This window comes from Pan troglodytes, chromosome 5, assembly GCF_028858775.2.
Source record: "Pan troglodytes isolate AG18354 chromosome 5, NHGRI_mPanTro3-v2.0_pri, whole genome shotgun sequence".
Classification (NCBI taxonomy): Eukaryota; Metazoa; Chordata; class Mammalia; order Primates; family Hominidae; genus Pan; species Pan troglodytes.
This window is the reverse complement of record NC_072403.2, coordinates 137,833,268-137,858,790: the sequence shown is the minus strand read 5'-3', so window position 1 is coordinate 137,858,790 and position 25,523 is coordinate 137,833,268. Positions and strand designations below refer to the sequence as shown.

The window sequence follows — 25,523 nt, the reverse complement described above, 5'->3', positions numbered from 1 at the left end:
TCTATTTCATATGAATAGAAAATATTATACTTAAAAGATATTTGGCTTAAGGATTGGTTTAATTAATGCATGATTGTTCATTGTGAATCTGTCTCTACTTTTGTGATTTTAAATAACTAATCATGTAATGAGGATCTCATTCTCCTCAATCAGAATTGGACTTAGACATTTTCATTAAGTTGATTTCAGCTGAGTCAGACCTGTTGTTTGTATTTATATTGCAAGGATAAGAGCTGATTCATAAATAGGTGAATCAACAAGTATTAGTTTCATTTTAGTGACTTGGAGTACTTGTACCTAGTACATACTAAAAAATTAATCAAAGTTGTGGGCACCAGCTTTTGTAAATGACTTTTTCATATCAAAATCTAGAAGTATGTAAGTTATAAGTGTTACAATAATAAAGGCTGTGCTCTTAACCTTGGATTCTTTATATGAAAGAGGTGTGTTTACATCACTACAGTATACCTTTCATACACTGATCAGCCAATTTATAAAACATCTTTCATTTGAATTTCTGTTTTTAATACTACTTAAAAAGTCCAGACAGGCAAAATTTGACAGTATTTTTCCATTTTTATTTCATTTTCTTCTAGTAGTTTGAAATAGCTCACTATACAATTCCACAAATAGTATCACAACATGCATAAACAATGCTCTTGATACCACTTCAAACATTTTTAAGACAGGTTATGAATTAGCCTTGTTTTGAACTAGTGTTGTAGATGGCTAGGGAGTTACCAAATATTTAGACTACTGAAAAGGCTAAATGGATATTAATTGTAGTAATTTGATTATTAATCTTTATAAGTAAATAAGAACCTCTACTAAAAAAATGTGTTTCCAAGGGTTTTTAACAAATAGGTTGTCTACGGCCATACCATCCTGAACGCGCCCGATCTCGTCTGATCTCGGAAACAAATAGGTTTACATGAGAGCATATAAACCTATAAAAGTTGAATCAATTGGCTAACCACATTTTTGAAGAGGTCCATAAGGCATCTGAGAATTCCTTAAATACTTTACCTATTATTGTTTTTTTTTCTTTGAGACAAAGTCTCACTCTGTCACCCAGGCTGGAGTGCAGTGGCGCGATCTCGGCTCACTGTGACCTCCGCCTCCCAAGTTCAAGCGATTCTCCTGCCTCAGCCTCCCAAGTAGCTGGAACTACAGGCATGTGCCACCATACCCGGCTAATTTTTGTATTTTTTTAGAAGAGACGGGGTTTCACCATATTGGCCAGGCTGGTCTCGAACTCCTGACCTTGTGATCCACCCTCCTCAGCCTCCCAAAGTGCTAGGATTACAGGCGTAAGCCACCACGCCCAGCCTACTTTACCTATTATTGTTAAATAATGTTGTCAATTATATCACTGCAAGTTCCCATAGTAAAACAATCAAAGATTGCAGTTGTTGAAAATTCCTTCCCTGAAGCTAGTCATATTCTAACTGATTTATGGAAACTTGTAACTGTTAATCTATGTAAGTGCTCAGTGAACTATATCACAAAACAGTGATAAAAAAACTCTATAAATCTACTTTTGAGAGCCCATAACCCCTACTTCCACATCCTTTCTCCACCTTCAGTAAATAAGATGAAATCTGAACTTCATATCCATTGTAAAGTAAATAATAGTGGAAGCAGAACTCAAGGAAAATACTTGTAAGTTTCTCAGCCTAACCAGTCACTGTCTACCTGCCTAACATTCAGTCTTGAATACTCAGTTCTACTACCACCCACTCTCAGAAGTGTTTATCCCTTCACAGCCTCTTCTGGCTGTGAAGGCATCAGGGAACTTAACGCACTAAATTCTAATCACTGATTTTGTTTGACCCCTGTACTAGCAATTGCAGTCTGAATGTCCATTTTTAGTTCTTTATTTCCTGATCCTGGCAATATCTGGCACATATTAAATGTTCAACAAATGTTTGCTGAATGAATAAATTAATGAACAAATAAAACAGTATTGATTCCACATGTTGTAACTTTGTAATAAGTAATTTGTTACTTAAAACTATCTTTAATAGCATGCCCCCTCTAAAAAAGAAAGAAAACTAGTATCTCAGCCTAATTTCAACAGTTCGTTAATCCTCATGTTCATTTATTCATATTCATTTACATGGTACTAATATACACTGGCACAATGTAGGATTAACTTGCAGCACCTGCTCTTCATTCATATTCACTATTGTGCCTATAGATTAGCACCAAAAAACCAATTTCTAACAAAATATGCCTATGAAATGATATATCAATAGTATTAACATTGCATTATCAATTTTTCTCATCTAAGCCTATCTCTACCTTCAAATCAGGCCCTTTTCATGATAAAAGCAAAGTTTAACCTCTGATTTCTCTTTGATACAAAAACATGCCATAAAGCAACATTTTCTGCTAGTTTTATTAAGAGAACCACTTTATGTTTCTTCCCCCTTTATGTTATTAGAGGCAAAATTCCATTACAGTGAATTCTGATAGCCAATTTGATAGTTATTGTAAATTCACTGATAGAAATTATATATATTATATAGCTTTCAGGATAGATTTATTAAAAAGATGCAATGCTTCAAAAAGTGAAAACTGGCATCTGAAATTTGAGGAAAAAGTGGCACATATATAATTCCTTCCCTCAGCAAGATCAGAGATCATTGTGTAGTATGGTATTCTTTATTTTGAAAATTTATGTGTAAAACTATAGAACTGTCAAGAAATAGCTAAGTTCTTTTTCTCCTTCACAGCAATAAAGGTTCCAACAAAGTACTTTCTATAGCAGTTTATTCTTCATAAATAAATCACTATTATAATTAACTACTTACTGAGAAATGAAAATATTTTAACTTAAAAAAATACAGAGCCCTTGTTGATTAACAGAATTTGTCTTAAATAGGATTTTATCTATAGTTTCATATATATAAAATCCTTATACAAGTAACCATTGAAACAAGTCAGTAACAAAATATTCACATAACTGTATCACAGATCTTAGGAAACAGACATTCAGAAAAGATTTAAGGCCACTAAGTAACAGCCTCTCATAAAACCCAACAAATCTTAAAATTGCCATTAGACTTAAAAGGGACCTAAACACCACTTCATGCTGAACCAAGATTAGAAAAATCTTCCACTCTTGACATTTTCATGTTCTTAGTTTTTCAATCAAGTGATCAGCCTGTAATAAAAAAACATACTTTTTAATTCTAGATATCATAGTCTCTATCAAATAATTCTACTGGTATCCCTATTATAATATGCCACATTAGAAGAGTTGAGTACTATATATTCTGTTCCTAAAAATATCTTACAAAAAAACTCTCAGTATAATATCTATATATAATTATTCTACATTGTATGTAAATAGGCAGTTTGTTGCCTACATTGCAAATTCATTAACAAGTTTCAAGAAGAAAAGGAAAATAAATATAACACTAAAGTTTTAAAAAGTAAAGTAAGACCTGAAATGCATATTACTAAGTGAAAGAAGCCAATCTGAAAAGGCTACATACTGTAGGATTCCAACCATATGACATTCTGCAAAAAGCAAAACTATGGAGACAATAAAAAGATCAGCAGTTGCCAGGAGTTAGAGGGGAAGGAGGGATGAATAGGCAGCATACAGAGGATTTTTAGAGCAGTGAAACTGTTAGGTATGATGCTATAATGGTGGATACATGTCCTTATACATTTATCAAAACCCACAGAATATAAAACCAAGAGTCAACTCAAAAGTAAACTATGGACTGTGGTGATAACAATTTATCAATGGGGTTCATCGATTGTAACAAATATACCACTGTGGTGTAGGATGTCATAGTGAGGAAACTGTACATGTGGAGGGGTAGGGGGTGCGTGGGAACTCTGTAGTTTCTACTCAATTTTGCTGTGAACTTAAATCAGCTCTAAAAAATAAAGTCTGTTTTTTAAAAAAGGTAAACTAAAGTCTGTGAGTTACATCATTTCAGTGTTTTTCTCAATCACACTATATAATCTGGATCATTATATAAGATTATGAAATTAACTTCAATATCTTTATCTTGATTTTTTTCAAAGTCTCATAAGATACGCTAACAAAGTCAGATTTAAGAAGAGTTCAGATTCTCAGGATAAACCAACAACATATCTTATAATTTTATACATTGATGTTTTCCAAGTAAAAAAGTATTTCCTATAAGAAAATACAGTCAAAACATTACAAAAATGTATTTTCATTCATCTTTTATTATAAAGGTATAGCTCTTATAGAAAATTAGAAATACAAATATTAAAAAAAAGCATTTTTCTATTACACAAACTTTGCAAAAAAAAAAAAAAACCCAAATCAGCTGTCCGGCAGAATATCCCACTTTTTAAAATTTCAAATACATACACACACACATATATATATGTATCTTATATATTATTTAATTTTTTATTATTTTTTGAGACAAGATCTCACTCTGTCACCCAGGCTGGAGTGCAGTGGCATGATCACTCACTACAGACTCAACATCCTGGGCTCAAGCGATCCTCCTATCTCAGCCTCCCAAGTAGCTAAGACTACAGGCATGCACCACCATACCCAGCTAATTTTTGTATTTTTATATTATTTAAATAAAATCATCTGGGCAACAAGTTGAAGACAGGGATAATATGTTTGAAATATGAAGTTTCTAGAAATCAGACACTTTAAAAATTTTTCTGTACTATGACTAGAATAATACCATTCATTAACTAATGATAAATAAATACTATTGGATGATTATTCAGATATGGCAACTATAGATCACTTTATCATCATGGACACATAAAATAACACCCTGGTAAATTAGTGGTCAATTGGCCTTAGAGGGACCCCAGAGTCACTTAATATCTAAGGGTTGACTTTCAGACCACAGGTGTATAAACAGCTGAATTCTACTCCACTTTTGCTTTGGCAAAGCAGAATGCTATAATTTTTTAGACTCAAAACTTCAGGCCGGGCACAGTGGCTCACACCTGTAATCCCAGCACTTTGGGACACCAAGGCAGGTGGATGATGAGGTCAGGAGATAGAGACCAGCCTGGCCAACATGGTGAAACCCCATCTCTAATAAAAATACAAAAATTAGCTGGGCGTGGTGGCACGCACCTGTAGTCCCAGCTACTTGGGAGGCTGAGGCAAGAGAATAGCTTGAACCCGGGAGGCGGAGGTTGCAGTGAGCCAAGATTGCACTATTGCACTCCAGCCTGGTGACAGAGTGAGACTGTCTCAAAAAAAGAAAAAAAAAAAAAAAAAACCCTTCGGCCACAGATCTGATAGGTGATGCTACTACTACAACTCTTTTCTAAGGAGTTTGAACTATCAAAAAACACAAAAACTCAATTTCTACAATGATGTTGATGATACAATAGAGGTAGCAGGTAACATTTCCTGACACTATTTGCAAGGTACCGTTTTAAGTGCTTTTCACATAAGTTACCTCATCAACTCTCTTATCAACCCTAGGTATAGGCACTGTTACCTATATGCAGGTAATAGATAAAGACCTTGAGCCTTAAAAAATGTAAGTAACTTTCACATGGACCCTCAAGCAAGCACTGCAACCAGAATTTGAATCCAGATCTGACTCCAAAGTCAGAACTCTGAATACCATGGTTCTTCTATATCGTATCCGCTACTTGCAATGGGGAAGACTTAGCCATAGCTTCTCTTCCTACAGACTGATGATCTTGAAAATCCCCCAAATTAAAAATATTATTTTGGATATGTGCAAGCAGTATGTTAAAACAGGTAATCAAGTCTATAAGAGCTGTTAAGTGCCTACTGTTGAGAAGAAAAAACTACAATGAAAAGGATATTTTAAATATTTTTGTATGCTGCTGACATAACAAGAATACTCACTGTGATAAACCAATAGGAATTGACTCTATAAACCAACTTGGATAAGAAGCCAAGCTGATCCACTGGTGCCAGAACATGAAGGTGCAAGTGGGAAATGGAACAGAATGGTGGCATATGAAAACCCATCCTAAAATAGAAAGTAAAGAGATGATTGACAAACCAGTTCTAAAATAAAGTCATTTTTCAGGTGAAAACACATAAATTTTAATGAGATCCAAAATAAGTACCTAAGGTAAATAGACTGTCACAAATCTCATTAATGTTTCTCTTTATGCACTTCAGAGGATTCACACACTTCCTCTTCTTTTGAAGTTCGTAGTAACATAAGCTCATCATCAAAGAAGGCCTTAACAGCATATTATGCCTCAGTATAATCTTTATGAATTCTGAGTTGGCATAATGTCTTATCACTTCAGTCTTTATCATCTTAAGCTTTCATTCTCTTAAAATATGCTCTTGCAATGAATTTTTTAAAACATCACTGGACACTCAAGTAGTCGAGTTCCTTTATTCAATACATAGCCAGTAGATGGCACACTTTTTCCTTTAATAAAGTACTCAGACATTTCCCACCAAACCAACAATATTTCAGTAGTGAGATTAATTATGTCATCATAAAAAACTGTCGTCATCACCCAGGTTTCTTGTTTAATACTTGAAATAAGTTAGATGATAATGATTATGTGCTTCCTAAAAGATACACAAGAATTCCTTTAAATGGTTACAAAGTTTTTAAAATATGATTTAAACTCTTAAAAATAAGCTTACAAAAAGTTTTGCAAGTCCACCTATGCTCAGCAGAGCAAGACACACCTGTAACAATAATCAAAGCCTAGAAATATTTGCCTGTTCAAGGTATCAGTGAGTGGAAGTGTGGAAAGGAGGCATAGAAGTGCTATACTGCAGCAGTGATCCTCTGGGACTAGCAATGTGGAGTCAGATATGCAGTACATACTTTAAAATTTCCACCACCACCTAGAAGAGGAGACTAGGTTTTCCTTCTGCCAAACAGTCATATAATGTAGAATCAAATAATCTAGAAGCTTGAAGCAACTCAAAGGTTCACTCAATCTTTTCATCTTAAAGATGGAGAAGCCATGATCCAGAAAGTTTAAAATATTCCCAAGGTCACAAAGTTAGACAGTCGTGGAGCTGGAGTTGAGACTCAGGGCTCTCAATTCTTTGTCCAGTGTTCATTCTTCTAATAAGCATCCTATGACTGTGAAGGAAATGTGTGGCTTCTGGCCAAAGGGTCTCAAACACCATTTGTTCCTTGTCATTATCACACTTGGTAATGCTTAACAGTTTTTGGAGGATTTTTCACACAGAGAATCTCATTTGCACCTACCAGCAGGCAGAGCAGGTATTATCTTGGAGAGGCTAAATGGCATGTCTAAACTAACACAGACAGTATAAGTAGAGTACACCACAAGTAGCATGAATGGCATTAGAATTCAAGTCTATTCTGAATTCTAGGTCAAAAGTGTTAGAAGTAATCTCCATTATACCTGCTTGGGTCACAGAAGCAAAATTGGAAATCTTTTAAAAAGAAAAGCATTACTTAGACAAATTAAAACATTTGAAAAGGCCCGGCGCAGTGGCTCACGCCTGTAATCCCAGCATTTTGAGAGGCCGAGGCGGGCGGATCACTTGATGTCAGCAGTTCGAGACCAGCCTGGCCAACATAGCAAAACCCTGTCTCTACTATAAAAAATACAAAAGCTAGCCAGGCACGGTGGCATGCACATATAATCCCAGCTACGTGGAAGGCTGAGGCAGGAGAATCACTTGAACTCAGGAGGCAGAGGTTGCAGTGAGCCAAGATGGCACCATTGCACTCCAGCCTGGGGGACAGTGCAAGACTCCGTCTCAAAAAAAAAAAAAAAAAAAAACAACAACAAAAAAACAGTTGAAAAATTGAACATCATGTGCTTACGCCAGAGTTCAGCAGACAACAAATCCAAGTTAATTTCACATTAGAATTATAATCATGTGTTTTTAAATCATATAAAATTTTTCTAAGAAAATTCAACTTGCATACAATTTTACAGGAATGCCCATATTGAACAAAGAAAAGTAGATTTGCTGGGTGTGGTGACTCACACCTGTAATCCCAGAACTTGTGTGAGGCTGAGGCAGGAGAATCACTTGAGCCCAGGAGTTTGAGACAAGCCTGGGCAACATAGGGAGACCCTGTCTCTACCTAAAAAATTTAAAAATTAGCCGGGTGTGGCAGTACTTGCCTGTGGTCCCAGCTACTTTGGAGACTAGGGTAGAAGGATACTCAGTCTGGGAGGTTGAGGCTGCAATGAGCCATGATCACACCACTGCACTCTAGCCTGGGCAACACAGTGAGATCCTATCTCAAAAAAATTTTTTTTTTAAAGTAGACTTGTAACTATTTTACCTACCCACTGCCCATATAGACTTGTCTGTCCAAACTTCAAGTGGAAATTATTGGAAGATATTGAGACACAAGAGGAAGTTTTATTACATTTATACTACCAATGAACTATATTCTCACTTTCAGGAAAACTACATTTAAACCACAAACTGCCACCTCTGTTTCCATTTTCCATGGAGAAATGACATTTTGAAAAAAGTCCATAATGTATAATATTGGTTTCCATCTGGAAGTATACACACCTCACATTCGTGAAGTCAGTGAAATTATTTCTTTCAAGAATGGTTTTTCCAACAGTTACCATGTTCTCAACTGTAAAACAGAAAAGACACAACATTACACTAGGGGAGACATTAAGGTCACAAACTGCCATTGATCTTCACTCTTGTCCTATCAAATGGGTAAACATTTAAAGACACATTCAGGCCAGGCACAGTGGCTCACCCCTGTAATCCCAACACTTTGGGAGGAGGATCACTTGAGCCTAGGAGTTTGAGATCAGCCTGGGCAAAAAGGCAAGACCTTGTCTCTAAAAAACACTTTTTAAAAAGTAGCTGGGTGGCCAGGCGCAGTAGCTCATGCCTGTAATCCCAGCACTTTGGGAGGCCGAGGCAGGCGGATCACGAGGTCAGGAGATCGAGACCATCCTGGCCAACATGGTGAAACCCTGTCTCAACTAAAATACAAAAAAAATTAGCCAGGAGTGGTGGTGCACACCTGCAGTCCCAGCTACTCGGGAGGCTGAGGCAAGAGAATCACTTGAACCTGGGAGGCAGAGATTGCAGTGAGCCGAGATTGAGCCACTGCACTCCAGCCTGGTGACAGAGCAAGAGTCTGTCTCAAAAAAAAAAAAAAAAAAGGTAGCCAGGCATGGTGGTGCACACCTATAGTCCTAGCTACTCGACAGGTGGAGGCAGAAGGATTTCTTGAGCCCAGGAGATCGAGGCTGCAGTGCGCTATGATTGTGCCACTGCACTCAGGTCTAGGTAACAGAGTGAGACCCTCTCTCAAAAATAAATAAATAAAATAAAAAATAAAGACATTCAGTAGCTTTAAGTCACTGAGAAGTTTGCTTATCAACAACTGAAATAAAGTTTCAAATTGAGCCTCAGTGCAACATCACTATCACAAAATCTCACAGATAAGTAGACTTTACCACAGCTGGCTATTTAGGACATCTGATCATATGAGGCCTAATTCTCATCAAGAAGACCAAGTAATTAAACAGAAATTGTTTGATTTAATAAGACAAGAAAACTTTGAATTTGTCTTTGAGCCCAAATTAAGGATATGGTATCCCTTCCAGTCAGCCTATCCTTGACTAGCCAAAAGTTTGTATAATGACTCTGGCTTCCAAATTCCATCTCCTTTATCATCTTTCTTCTCTTGGTGTTTTATGGCCTTCAGGTGGGAATAAACCTGTCCACCAAAAAAATTTTGGTCACCTGGGGTCTTCAAAGCACAATGCCAAATGTTACGCCTCCATAGTTTCTAAATGGTGTAATCATGTATTTGAAAGAGGAAGAAGTAAAAACATCTACAGAGGATAGCTGATATATTGAGACTTACAAAATCATTGTTAATGTTTACTTCTTTAAGTCAGGTTTGAGCTGGGAGACTGCCAGCCTTCCAAGACTAGGTCAGTACCATAGAGTCCAAAAAAAAGCTCCAAATTACTTCAAGCCAGACTATATCTTTTTTTGGAATTTTTTCTTTTTCTAATTTAATTATACTGTCTTTAGAGAACATATTTATAAGATTTCAATCATTTGATATGTATTGAGCTGTATTTTATTGCTCGGAATATGGTCAACTTTGGTGAACATATGCTTTTTAAAAAACACGTATGCTGTATTTAAGTGGAGTTCTATAAACGTCAATTATAGTCATATTCCTTGATAGTGTTCTTGAACTCTTCCATATGCTTATTATTTCCTCAACTTTATCAATTATATAAAAATTATTAATTTGCAACAACTTTTAGTATGGAAATATTCAAATATAACACAAAAGCACAGAGGAAAATGTAATGGAATCCCAAATACCTACCAGCTGCTTCAAAATTAGCAACATTTGATTTGCAACGTTATAAAAACTAGTTATAACAGCCTCTATTCTCCACTTCTGCTGAATATAAATTGAAAAATTCCTAAAAAGCTAAAGTGTGAAACCTAAGAAATAACTACAAGAATGAAAATAAAAACTTTTAATAAGAAAGATGAAATGTTTCAATCAGGTAAATCTAAATTGGATCTAATTGTTATAAGCTCAAATGTACAGTACAGGGTACTGTAGTTATAAATCATATATGTTCTCAAATGTACTGATAGAACTTCAAATGACTAAGGAACTTTGCTGTATTCAGAATCGACAGTTTAAAAATTGTTAGTTAATTCACTAGCCTAAATATTAATGAACTACACATCAAGGTTTTCCATTAAAGTGGTTTCTTACCTTTTAAAAATCTAGCCCAATTGATCTATCATGTAGGCTACCTTAAAATATTGATCAAACTAATCCCAGAACCTCATGACAAAGCCTTTCCAGATTTCAGAAGTCCTAGCCAGGGCAATCAGGCAAGAGAAAGAAATAAAAGGCATCCAAATAGGAAAAGGAGTCAAACTCTCTCTCTTCACCAAAAATCTGAGTCTATACCTAGAAAACCCTGAAGACTCCACCAATAGGATCTTGGAACTGATAAACGACTTTAGTAAAGTTTCAGGATACAAATTCAATGTACAAAAATCAGTAGCATTTCCAAACACAACACTCAAACTGAGAGTCTAAATCAAGAACACAATCCCATTTACAATAGCCACACACACACAAAAATACGTGGGAATACAGCTAGTCAAGGAGGTGAAAGATCTCTACAAGAAGAACTATAAAATGCTGCTGAAAGAAATCGTAGATGATACAAACAAATGAAAAAACATTCTATGTTCGTGGACTGGAAGAATCAATATTGTTAAAAAGTATACTTTTTAACTGCCCAAAGTAATCTATGAATTCAACACTACCAACATCATTTTTCACACAACTAGAGAAAACTATCCTAAAATTCATATGAAACCAAAAAACCCAAGTAGCCAAGACAATCCTAAGCAAAAAGAACAATGCTAGAGGCATCACGTTACCCAACTTCAAACTATACTGTAAGTCTATATAACCAAAACAGCATGATAGTGGTACAAAAACAGACACACAGACCAACAGAACATAACAGAGAACCCAGAAATAAAGCCACACACCTACAGCCATCTGATCTTCAACAAAGCTGACAAATATAAGCAATGGGAAAATACGCCATATTCAGTTAAATGGTGTTGAGATAGCTGGTTATCTATATGGAGAAGAATAAAACTGCACCCCTACCTTTCACCATATACAAATATTAACACAAGATGGATTAAAGATTTAAATGTAGGACCTCAAACTATAAGAATCCTAGAAGAAACCCTAGGAAACACCATTCTGGACATCAGCCTTGGGAAACAATTTATGACTAAGTCCTCAAGAGCAACGCAATAAAAACACAAATTGACAAGTAGGACCAAATTAAAGAGCTTCTGCACAGCAAAAGAAACTATCAACAGAGTAAATGGATAACCTACAGAATGGGAAAAAGTATTTGCAAACTATGTATCTGACAAAGATGCAATATCCCGGATCTGTAAATAAATTATTAAACAATTAAACAACCAAAAATCACCATGAAACAATGGGCAAAAGACATAAATGGACACTTCTCAAAAGAAGACATACAAGAGGACAAAAAAATATGAAAAAAATGCTCCACATCACTAATCATCAGGAAATGCAAATCAAACCCACAATAAGATACTATTTCAACACCAATCAGAATGGCTATTTTTAAAAAGTAAAAAAATAACAGATGCTGGTAAGGCAGAGGAGAAAACATAACACTTACATGCTGTTGATGAGAATGTAAATTAGTTCAGCCACTGTGGAAAGCAGTTTGGAGATTTCTCAAAAAAATTAAAATAGAACTACCATTCAACCCAGCAATCCCATTACTGAGTATATATCCAAAAGAAAACAAATTATCCTACCAAAAAGACACATGCACTTGTATGTGAGTCACAGCACTATTCACAACAGCAAAGGCATGGAATCAACCTAGGTGCCCATCAGCAGTAGACTAGATAAAGAAAATGTGGTACATATATACCATGTAATACTATGCAGCTATAAAAAAGAATGAAGTCATCTCCTTTGCAGCAGCATGGATGCAGCTGGTGGCCATTATCCTAAATGAATTACACAGGAACAGAAAACCAAACACTCTGTGTTCCCACTTATAAGGAGAGGGTAAACACTGGGTACTCATGGACAAAAAGATGGCAACAATACACACTGGGGACAACTAAAAGTGGGAGAGAGAAATGGGGGCAAGAAGTGAAAACCTAACTGTTGGGTACTATGCTCACTACCTGGGTGACAGATCATTTGTATCCCAAACCTCAGCACCACACAATATACCCACGTAATAAACCTGCTCATGTACCCCCAAATCTAAAATAAAAGTTGAAACTATCTTTTTTAAAGGCAGATTTGAAGTAAGCTTAGAAATGTCTTAGAAAATGATAGGTGACAAGCCACAGAAGGCATGAGTAGGAAAATGAGCAATCATCCTCAATAGACAAGATTCAGAATCTCCTTTTCAGAAGCTAGAAGTTCATCACTAAAAACTCATAATTAAATTTTGGTGCTAATTCATCTTCACAGGATACTATAAGGCAGGTACCAACATGATCTCACCATAAGGCAATATGAGCTCATTTGTCATATCGTAACTTGTTTGTTTATAATTTTTCATAGCACCTTTCATTTCAGAGTCAAGAAAGTCCATCATTTAAAAAGTCATAAAAATAGGCCAGGCACGGTGGCTCACACCTGTAATCCCAGCACTTTGGGAGGCCTAGGTGGGTGGATCACCTGAGGTCAGGAGTTCAAGACCAGCCTGGCCAACATGGTGAAACTCCGTCTCTACTAAAAATACAAAAATTAGCCAGACATTGTGGCGCATGCCTGTAATCCCAGCTACTTGGAAGGCTGAGGCAGGAGAATTACTTGAACCTAGGAGGCAGAGGCCGCAGTGAGCCGAGATTGCACCACCGCACTCCAGCCTGGGTGACTGAACAAGATTCTGTCTCAAAAAAAAAAAAAAAAAAAGTCATAAAAATATATTATCTTTCGGACCGTTTAAATGTTAAACAGCATGATGTCTGGTTTATGCTTCACAATCACTGTGGGAAAAGGTTAATGTATTTTTTAAAATTGTCCATGAGTTCCTAAATGTGGAGGCTGCATAATGAATACATGAGAATTATACTATTTTTTTAATGAATTTAAAATTCTTTATAGTGAAAATTTCAAAAAGTCATAATGCTCCTTTTTCACAGTACTTAACTAGACTTTTTCTTTTTAATCTTCACTGCCATCACTGATACCAACTGAAAATGATATAAACATGAAGAATACTGCCATCATCTTACCCAGTTCTACTTGATCTTTCCTTAGAGTTCTGCAGTTTCCAATATGCTTCTTTGGCACCACAAGATAATGATGAGTTGCCGCTGGTTTGATATCTTTGAAGCAAATTAGGTCCTCATTCTAAAGGAAAAAACATTTGTTAGTGAATTTTTAAAAAGAATTTCTTAATGCTGTTCTGGCATGACTTAAATATCATTAATCTCAGTCTGACAGGGAAATGATACTTATGTTACACCTAACCCCCACTGGGCAATTTTATAATTACGCATTAAGTTCATAACACTTCCTTCATGAGATGCTCATTGATTCCAGAGAATAAAAAAGACACATAAAATCAATTTTGGGGAAACAATTATGAGTAAAGTTCACTAAAATTTCATTACCAATAATCTCAGAGTTTATTATTTCATTACACATTTCTCTATCCCTACCCTAAAGTTTTTTACTCTTGACACATATTTTTAAAGGTTTGGCTACAGAATCACAGCAAGATAGATAAATTCCTTTCTACATTTAATTTTTTTCCCAATGTAGCATTTTCCTCAATTATAAAAAGAACACCAGCTAGCATTTACATGTCCAGGGATTGCATTTTTTAAACATTTTTTAAAGCAATTATATCCAAATACTTTTTTACTTGCCACTTTACAGTATTAAAAAGACTGAAATGCTGAAACAAATTCCAGTATATTGTACTAATTTATGGGACCACTACAATACATGTGTGGCATCAGTGTTCTGGTTTACATTACCCCACACAGTAATCTACAGAAAAAAGAAAAGGAAAGGAAGAGCGTGTTTCAACCTATTAACATTTGAATTTCGAACTTTCCTAAAAGAAAATCTATATTCACTAAATAACCGTATTAAATATCTGATAATGAATATCTTATTCAGTGTCTTATATTGATTTTAATTTTTACTTTATATTAAATAAAAATTAATTAAAATCAGTGTAAGCAGAGTTTCCCTTAGAAAAAAATCCATGAATGCAATGCTGCTCAATAGTTCTCCATTCCAAGAGCCAAAATTCAATTCAAACAAGTGCGTCATATCCCTTCCAGTAATCCTGGTTATCCTAAGATAACAAACATGATAATTATATATCAATTTTAATCCATTTCTATCATTTTTATTATGGTTTTTCTGTCTAGTATTAAAGTTAAAAATTGATATCCATGGAATGTTTTAGAAAAGGATAAGGTCAAGGACTACACTGTTTTTGATTGTTTAAAATTTTCCTTTTTTCCTTTCTTTGAGACAGGGTCTCTCTCTGTAGCCCAGGCTGGAATGCAGTGGCACAATAATGGCTCACTGCAGCCTCAATCTCCTGAGCTCAGCTGATCCTCCCACCTCAGCCTCCCAAGGAGCTGGGATGCACATCACCATGCCAGGCTATATATATATATTTGTAGAGATGGAGTCTCCCTATGTTATCCAGGCAGGTCTCAAACTCCTGGACTCAAGCGATCCTCCTGCCTCAGTCTCCCAAAGTGCTGGGATTACCATTATTTCTTTAATACTTCCAGCTCAGAAACAATTAAAATTGGGGATTAAATCTAGTACAAGAAAATTGCCACAATCCTACTTCCCAGATTGATTCACAACACAATAATGTTATATATCTTTATTTCCCCTCAATTATGGCATTAATTTTTTAAAATCCAGAGGTAATTCTGGTACAGAATACAACCTGGTTAGAATTAGTTTGAGATGATGTAGCTGTACTCTACCTCACAGCAGAAATGACACTTCTTTAGATTAACAGAACTAGCAAGTACCAGTCTAATGGCTAGCAGGAGAAAAGGTAAAGAGGTTCCTAAAAATCTGCTGTCTCATACTGCATAACTTAGCCGTAAGAATGAACCAAAATGCTTAGTTTTGTCTTCCAACCTCTATATTGAAAGGTTTTGGTTACTAACTCTCATATATCAATAATTTATTTTCCCAATCTTAATTAATTACCCAATCCCAATCCTAATAAAAACTACCAATCGACATGACTCTTATTACCAGGAATAGATAAAATTCCTCTCAAAAATATAGAAACTTGATGTTTTAGTTAGCCTACACCCCGACTAAATTAGATTTCCATGAAGCTTTCTGAAATATTGAAACTAGCTCTGATGTCACCCTTTGTCCCATTCCTACTGCTGATCCAGGCATCATTTACATGGTTCATCTTAAGAAAAATGATCCTCCTATTCCATAGATACGCTGGCAAAAATATCAAATGATTGTGTGTGTGTGTGTGTGTGTGTGTGTGTGTGTGTGTGTGTGTATAAAACTATTCTTTGCAGCATAATTCATGATAGCAAAAGACTGAAAAAAAAACCAAACGTTCATAATGCAGCTGGGCGACTGGTTTAATAAATTATGGCAAATCCACACAATGGAGTATTGTGTGGCTCTAAAAAGGAATGAGGAAGATCTTCATATACATATGAAATTATTTCTAAGATATATTCAAGTTTTTTTAAAAACAGCAAGGAGCAGGAGAGTGGTTAAGCTATCTTTTGTGTGTAAGAAAGAAGAATACAAATACAGACATGTGAATACCTATTTACTCACAATGGAAGGATAAACAAAAAAATTTTTTTAAGTTTCTTATGGAGAAAGATAACATGGTAGAGACGACAAGAGAATGGATGCTAGATTTCTCCAAATGTACCTTGCTTTACAATTTTGACTCTGAAAACATGTAAATATTTAACATGTATACGTCACACTTCACAAGAAAAAAAAGCAATCCCTAAAAATAAAAATCAAACAATAAACCTAACTGGATGTCATGTTGGTAGCATAATCATTCCATTCAAAGAAGAGAATGATTTCAAGTGACTTAAAGATACAGTATTTTGCCCATCCATCCCTAATGACATCACTAAAGAGCATTTTCATTCCTGCACTGAATTTGGATCACAGGGAAGCTCCTCAAGTGTGGGGCATGCCATATTCGTCTTTGAACTCCAAGTGAATAACAAAGTACGCCTGCCAAACTGCTGAATAAATAAATGACAGATGCTTCATAGAAGATAAAGTTACTGATACACCCTCCTCTACCCCTTAAAAAATGGTGTGTCATTTGGGTTTTCAGGTATTTTTCCAGGAACAGAGATGGATTTTCTATGATCTTTCAGTTTCTCCTTGCAAAACCCCTTCTTAAATTGGAATTGTGGCCATTTTTGAATTAGATCAATGTGTCTCAACCTTTTCTCATTATCACCTCCCTAAGGAGACTTTATATATGTTTTCTGATTGCCCCCTCCCATGATGTTTTAATGGCACAGATACAATGTATATATGTTTATGTTCTGTATGGTATACCTATGCTTTACATATAGAAAGAATAAAAATTGTTTTTCTCCTGCCACCTCTGCTCTGCCCCAGGGAAGAACCAACTTTTATCCTTTTGGTAATGCATGGATTAGAGGAAGAGCTAGCCTATCCTGACTTCATTATCACCACTGACTCTAATAAACAATTTAAACACAACAAATAACTGTTTCAGATTTCTTTAAATCTGAAAACCCAAATAGGGCAGACTGGCCCTCAACCTCCATTCTAAATATTTCTGTGCTTTCTGTAACGCAGAACTAAAAAAGCTAAAAATCCCAGAGGGAATTTAGATCTTGCCAATCAAAAAGCCATGTTTTTGCTGATTCTGTTATCATCCATCTAGCAAACTTGGCCAGCTTTAAGACTACAAAGACAGGTTTTCTTTATCTTTCTCCCCCTCTCCCTTTTGAATACCTTATCACTAGCTTCACGGATGTCAAGAATGGCAAGACACCTATTTTTTGTTGGGAAAAAGCTGCCAGCGTGGACCCAGCAGATGGAGTGTGGCTCTGAAGCAGTGTTTCTCAACCAGAGGTGGAAACACATAGACGCTCTTTTGATCATGGATACTGCTAAAAGTTGGTGCGCAGAGATCGGGGATGTTAACCATCCTCCAACAGGGGACAACGTTCAAGTTAAATTGGCACTGAGTTATTTCCTCAGTATAGTCCCAAGCAAGGTAAATTCTAGTCCAGTGTTACTCAATTACTTTTTCATTATTTTTTATCTAATGAGCCTTTTAAGACTTTTTTTCTTCTAATCCCATCTCCATGAGATTTTAATACCACAGCTACACTCTCTGTTTACTCTATGTATATCTGTGCCTCATACATGAAAAAGTAAGATATTGCCCCACCACCACCAAGAACCAATTTTCACCCCTTTGGGAGTGTCATCTGCCCCATTAAGAATGCATGGTTCAGCCTTTGCTTAGTTTTAAATCTGCAGTATACAATTAGACAACACCATATGGAGGTTTATGGAGTGAAGAATCTTCTACAGCTTTTGCTGGAAAGGTTTGCCAGACTAACCCCTCATGATGCTGGTAACTCCAATTTTTCCAAATGGAAATTTTTCCCTTTTGTACTTGAATTACACTTTATATAAACCCAACAGTTTCTAAATGTTTGCAATGAATATATTTGAATGAGTATATGAATGTATGATGTAAACCATCTAATTATGTTATGTAATTATTCTTTTTAAAAAGATTAATCTTTACCCTTTAATGAGTGAGCTCTTGTACATCAAGTCATCTTAGATTCAATTTGAAAAAGATACACAACTTTTGGGAGCACTATTATACACGCATATGTATCTTACGTTTTATATTATACGGATATGTGTGTGTGATATATATATATATATGGGTTTCCATCCACGATTCCTGGCTCATAACTCCCAACGCCCTTGTTACAGTCTTTTGTTACCATGTTGAGGCATTTTAGGTCTCAGAGACAGGCCTCAGAAAAAGAATCTCTCTCACAATCTCTCTGCCCTTCTCTTGCCCTCCCCTCACCTGCCCAAGTCAGGACTATAATCTTCCCTGACCTTTCTGATTGTGGGTCATAAAACCCTCATTTCTGAAGGGATTCTGCCTCATACCCTGGAGGAAGGAAAGCTTCACAGAGAGGCCAAGAAGAATCTGGACAGGCCTTGCTGGGTTTCCCCATTCAGTCTACTAGTATTAGATCATACCCTTTTTGTCCAGTCACATTAATACAGAATTGTCAGTCAGGCCTATCCAATGAAGACTCCATAAAAGGCCCCAGAGAACAGAGTTTAGAGAGCTTCTGAATAGCTGAACTCATGGAGGCTCCTGGGAGAGGACACGCCTGAGGAGAACATGGAAGCTCTGCCCCCTTTTCCCCATACTTTGGGCTATTCATCTCTTCAGCAGCATCCTTTGGAATATCCTCTATAATAAACCAGTAAACCTAAGTGTTTCCCTGAGTTCTGTAAGCCACTCTAGCAAGCTTTAGAACCCAAAGAGAAGCTCGTGGGATCCCCAACTTCAAGCTGGTCGGTCAGAAGTTCCAGAGGCCTGGACTTGCAACTGGTGGGAAGGGCAGGCCAGTCTTGGGGACTGAGTCTTCAACCTGCGGGATCTGATGCTATCACCAGGTAGATAGTATAAGAATTGAAATGGAGGACACCCAGCTGGTGTCTGCTGCAAAACTGATTGTTTGCTTGGCGTATGGGGGAAAACCTCCATACATTTGGTCACAGAAGTGTTCTGTGTTGATTGCTGTTGTTGAATGGGAAAACAAAAAAAAGCACAGTTTGTGTTTTTCCACTGACAATGAGCTATTGTATATATTCCCCGTTTCCCGAATTTAGGGTGTAAATTAGTTGAAAGTACTGATCATGTCTTATTTCTACCATGCAAATATCCCCAGTCTCTTCATATTGTTTACTTTGTTCCTAACCAAGAAAAATTCTCACCTTGGATGTGATAGAAGTCTGGATCCCACCCCTTTTGATGACTATTTTCAGACAAAGCTTTCTACTGCTACTAGTATCTATTTTCTATTAGTTTCATTATTAGAATTGCAGAATACAAAATTTAAAAGCAGTTTCTAAGGACCTACTAAATATTGAACTCTGAGTTTAAAAATGCACTTTACCTCTCTTTAGCCTACTTTTATATTTAGTAAAATAAAGGGAGACTGAAAAGGCAGAACTAGGTCCCTTCTGACTCTATGGGTCAGTCCAACAGAGGTCTGCAAACAGAAAACCGATGTGCGTATTCTTTCTCCCTGTCAGGTGCTGTCTTTACTTCCTTCTCCTATTCAGCATATATTCCATGGTCTACCACTTCAGCCACTTGCTTGCCATAACTTCTTTCTTTTTTTTTTTTCCCCAGAGAGAGTCTTGCTCTGTCACCCAGGCTGGAGTGCAGCGGCGTGATCTCAGCTCACTGCAACCTCCACCTCCCGGATTCAAGCAGTTCTCCTCCCTCTGCCTCCCAAGTAGCTGGGATTACAGGTGCCTGCCACCACACCCAGCTAATTTTTGTATTTTTAGGAGAGATGGGGTTTCACCATGTTGGCCAGGCTGGTCTCAAACTCCTGACCTCATGATCCGCCTGCCTCAGCCTCCCAAAGTGCTGGGATTATAGGCGTGTGCCACTGCGCCCGGCTCCATAACTTCTTAACTGTGTCTCACTACACTTCTATAACACCCACATGGCAAAACCCCAACCCTGGGTCAATACAACTGCCTACCTTGTGTAATCTCAGCCTTTGGCTGCTGCTGGAAAGTGGGAAGAAAATCACACAACTGAGCAGACTGGTATGACCTGAAATTGAATGTCCTCAACCTCACGTGACCCGCTGTACAACAATCCTTGTTTCCCTAATTCTCTCTCCTAGCCTTCACAGGAGCTACTTCAAACCTTTTACTTGGAAATAACCATATAATTGCTCCTTCTCCTTTTTCAAGGTTTAACCCAAATGTCACCTGCTTAGTGCAGATTTTCCTGACTAAAATTTTAAAACTGCATCCCCTTCCTCTTTATTTTCTGCCATCTAATAAACTATAAATTTTACTTATTATTTTGCTTATTATCCTTTTCTGCAACTACAAGGTGAGCTCCATAAGGGCAAGGAGTTTTGCATGTTTTGTTTACGGCTGTATCCCCATGCCTCCAACAGTGCCTGGCACACAGAGAGTGAGGAATGAGTTTCCTCTTTCCCAGGGTCAACATTCTACCCCCTGGGCCATTTTAAACCTCTCTCTATAGGCATCTTCCCGGATTTGAACACACAAAAGGTTTCACTGTTTTAAAAGCTTTCTCTTAATCCCCAACTTCTCCTGTAGCTACCACTACCTTTCCCTCCTCCCCTGGATTGCCAAATTCCTGTGAGAGTTGTCTGTATTTGCTGTCTTCACTCCTTCCTTTCCCAAGTTCTTCTCAATCAACTGCTATCTGCCTTTTGCTTCACCACTTCATGAAATTGCTCTCCTCAAGGTCAATGAACATCACTTTGGGGATACAACCAGTCCTGCTCTGACTCTGCAAGGACATACAAGGGTCATCTAACCCAGATTTGAGGATGAAGGCAGGCTAATATTGCTGCTGACATTGCTGGCAATTCCTTTCTTTTTGACATACTCCCTTCTCTTAGCCTTCCCAGTGTTCCTTCTATTTATCTGTTCCTTCTCTATTCCCTTTCCAGGTCCTCTTCCTCTGTCTGTCCCTTATGATGTTAGCATTCTTCAGAGTTCTGTGTAGGCCTCCCCTTCACTTTTTACCTCATGGGTGATCTCATCGCTTCCCTTCTTTTTCAGTTTCCATCTATAAACCGACAGTTCCTGTAATCTGGGTTAGAGATACAGATCCCTCTACAGAGTGCTAGACTATCCAACCATTTAAAAGACATCTCTACTTAGATGCCTCAAACTCACCTCAAACTCCACAACTCCATAGCTGAACTCATCGCTTTGCTACCTCCCACCACTCCCCTGGCCATCTTTTCTCCTCCTGTGTTCCCGAGCTTAATGAAATGGTACCACCACTACTAGTTTACCCTAGCCAGAAACCTGGAAATCATCTTTGACTTCACCCTCTTTCATTTCCTTATTCTCTTATATCTAAATCAGGGTTTCTAAACCTTGGCACTTCTGACATTTTGAGGGCTGGATAAGCCTGTTTTATGTGTGTGTGTTGATGGGGTGGTGGGGGTGCTGTCCTGTGCACTGTACCATGTTAATAGCAACCCTGGCTTTTATCCATTATTTAGGTCCCAGAAGCAACCCCTAGAAGTGCCAGAAGTTGTTACAATCAAAAGTATCTCAATACATTGCAAAATGTACCCTGGGAGGGCAAAATTGCCCCCAGTTGAGAAGCACTGACCTGTATCCATCAAGTCCTGCCTGTTTTACCTCCTGAATACTGTATCCCTTAAATTGATATACTTTTCATAATCTCCTCTACCACATTCTCATTTCAGGCCATCATCAGGGTAGATTAATCTACTAGCCTTCTAACAGGTCTCCATACCTCCAGACTGGTCTCCTCCAAATCATTCTCCACAATGATGCCAGAATGACCTTTCAAAGATCAACCCCCTTCTATAACTCCGCAACATCTTCCTCCCAACCCACCATTAAACATTGTGAAGTTTCACTTTGCTCTTCAGATAAAGACAAAATTCCTTCACATGACTTCCAACACACTTAATAATCTGGTCCCTTGTTTACCTCTCCAGCCTCGCCTTTCATCCTCTCAAACTCTATGCACTAGTTAGACAATTTCTGTTAGTTTTTCTATCACACAAACTGAACCTCTCGGGGGGTCTCTCCACCTGGGACATTATTCTCTCCATTTCCTCATCTGATCAACTCCTACTTATTTCTTCATGCCTCATTTCCTCTGGAAAGCCTTCCCTAATTCTTCAGAGCTGGGTTAGATGCTCCTCCCACAAGCTTACAAAATACTGTAAAATCACCTGACCACAGCACGAGACATTGTAACTGGCTACCTCCTCTGTATACATTCCGCCCTTTAGATTGTAAAATCGGGACACAGACTGTCCCTTATCTTGCTCAAAAACCTCCAAAACAAGGTGCTTAGAAGGAATTCTATTTATTTTTTTAAAAATAAAGGAATGTTTACTACAAAAGACACAATCTTTGGAGCTAATTCTCTCAAAAAGTTGTTTCTATATGGACAAGTAAAACCAACAGAATAAAGTGTGTGCCAGATTATCCGCTTAAAAATATCTGGGCAAAGTCTTCATGCTCTGAAAATGTCCACGCATCCCAACTGACAGTGGAATTCAGAGGCAATTCAATAATAGTTTGACCTCAGACCCACTCCCTCCAGCCTATTTTCTGCCAATCTAACGAACAGCTTTCCACAATTATCATTACCTATTTTCTACTAGTTTTCTCATCAGTATCGGTATTAGAGTGTGCAGGATTTAAAATCAGTATCTTGAAGGTGGAGAAGAATCCTTGTAATAAAAGCAGAGGCCACAAAATGTTATTTGTACCAAGTACCTGGGTACCTGCAAACATAGGCCAAAGCATTCGGCCCTGTCATTCACTCTTTGCCCCTTGGAACAGCAAAGATACCGCTGGAGCCACTGCCTGTCCGTCCCCTAGGAGTGAGTCTGTCATCAGCACCCGGACCCCGCAGAAAGGCCCGTAGTGGGCGTATCCCCAGCTTCCCCGAGCCCCATCCACACAGAGCGGCCCTGCCTCTGCGAGCTGAGTAGCGATCGGGATCCTCTGCACCCGCTCCACAACGGCGAGGCCTCCCTGCCGGAGCTCCGAGGGGCGGCCAGGTCCTCACCCACCCCCGGCCGCGCGTCGCCGCCCACCTCGCAGTGCAGGAGTTCGGTGCCCGGGTCCTGCCGCCCCGCGATCCGGCAGAACACGCAGGTGCTGTCGTAGTCCTTGGGCTCTGGTGACTTGGCAGCGGCTTCACAGGTCCCCACTGAGGAAACCGTAGTTTCTGCAGTCGCCGAGGCCTCACAGTCGGGGGCCAGGCCGGCGCTGCGGTTCACCTGTTCCTCCGCCATTGCACCCGCCCCTCGCGGCCTAGAGCCTCGGCCTCTCCAGCGCTACCGGGCCCGCGCAGTCTCCGCGTCCCGCACCTCCTCCGTTTTACCTCGAGACGTCGCCCCTCGCCTGACGCTGGGCGGTGATCCAGGCTTGGGGGAGACGGAAGGAGACGCGGTGAGGAACTTCAAAGCCGGAGGCCGGCCTGAAAACCGGCTGCCACTAGAGGGCGCGCAATGGCGCTGCCGAGAGTCGTCCTGACCCCTGCGCCTCGTTGGTAATGACGCACGACGTCTGCCAAGGCGCAGAGCGCCCAGCGCGTCGTGGTGACATCACAGAGGCGCGGGAGCGTTTGACATAATGGAGCTTGTTGGGTGTTCTGGACAGGCGTTCTTCAAAGCCCATAGTATAGCGTGTCCAAATATTGTATTACGCTGCCGTTTTTTTTTTTTTAAGTTTTTTAAAGTTTGATTTTTAAAATTCGTAGGTTTTTAAAGAATGAGCAAAATTCCTAAAGCCTTGTTTTCAACAGACATCATGTTTGCTGCTTTTTCAGCCACGATAATTGTAGTTTAAACTCAAAATGTCCAAAACTGACCTTTACATCTCTGTTGACTTTTTATTGTTGTTAACAGCACAGTTAGATCAAAATAGCGACCTTTTTTTTTTAATCTCACATTCCTCATATACAAGTAGATGTGGAGTCCTATAGTTAATAGTCTGAAATATCCCAGAAATTCAGTGCCAGTGCCTCATAATGCCTCACCTAGACCAATGCAATCACCTTCTAACTTATTTATTGATTTTCCTGTCACTCAGACAAAACCTTCTGTAACTATGTGCTCAAAGAAAAAGTACCAGTTCCTTAGCTTGGTGTTCAAGGTGGACTCTGATTTGACCTCAGCTTTTCGTTTTGTGATACTTCGCACTTGCTGAGCATCTAAAACATGCCATATATTTCTCTAATTGTCAAAAAACGCAAGGTTGGTTTTATAACCACCGCTCTAGAGATGAAGGACCAAACTCAGAGTTGCCCAGTCCCACACAACTAATTAATAGTGACAGAGTTTAAGATCAAGGTTTGTCTAACTCCAAAACCCACCAACCTTTTTGACATACAGCACTCCTTTTTTAACACCAAAAAATTTGTTGGACTAGCTCACTATAGTAGTTATACCCTTGGTATTTGCTGATTTAGAAAATACATAACAAATTGGGAATTCAGTAATGATTTTTAATGGATTTATGTTGTAATAAAAAGTGGTTGTATGTGTTTTGAATTGTTGTACATATACATTCAAGACATTTTTCATTCCTTTTTGTAGTTGGCCAGTAGTTTGGGGAACCACTACAATAGCTTCACTGCCTTTCAGCACCCCAAAGCAGAGTTCAGAATCAATACATTAGAGTTTTGCCAAATTTTAGTATTCACAATTTCCATGCCTGTACTACACCTTCACATCACTGCTTTTATTCACACAGTTCTCTCTCAAATATTCTTGTTTCCATCTCTTCACTCCAAATTCTACCTTCCAAGCCACCCCTCCAATGCTACCTCCTTCATGAAATTTTCTTTAGCCAAACTGACATAAGCACATCCTCTTGCAAATTCATATAACAGGTTTTCAATATTTCTCTTGTAGGATTTGTCTCTTTGTATCTTATAGCTATTTATGTACTTATTTATCCTGCTAGAAATTATGTTTCTTGGCAACAAGATAGGGTGTGTGAATCTTCCATAATGCCTAGTACAGTTGGAACAGGAATTAAAGAATGTGTAAGCAAAAACTCAGTTGTATGTAAGAAAACCCAGTTCCCCCTGAGGAGGAGAAAGAGGTAGAGTCCTTTAAAAATTAACTGCCTGTTTTTCTGTCTGTGGCTAGTGAGCCTTATCTC

At 38.1% G+C, this 25,523-nt stretch overlaps 1 protein-coding gene across 1 annotated transcript; it reads right to left on the bottom strand.

Moving 5' to 3' along the window:
- Positions 1–556: 556 nt before the first annotated feature.
- Positions 557–23,938, bottom strand: HINT3 (histidine triad nucleotide binding protein 3). Its single transcript, XM_001165850.4, has 5 exons — positions 23,447–23,938; positions 13,781–13,898; positions 8,504–8,573; positions 5,858–5,984; positions 557–3,169 (listed from the first exon to the last, which is right to left on the bottom strand). The coding sequence occupies exons 1-5, from the start codon at positions 23,645–23,647 to the stop codon at positions 3,137–3,139; spliced, it is 549 nt and encodes a 182-aa protein (XP_001165850.1). The 5' UTR covers positions 23,648–23,938; the 3' UTR covers positions 557–3,136.
- Between the last annotated feature and the right edge of the window lie 1,585 nt (positions 23,939–25,523).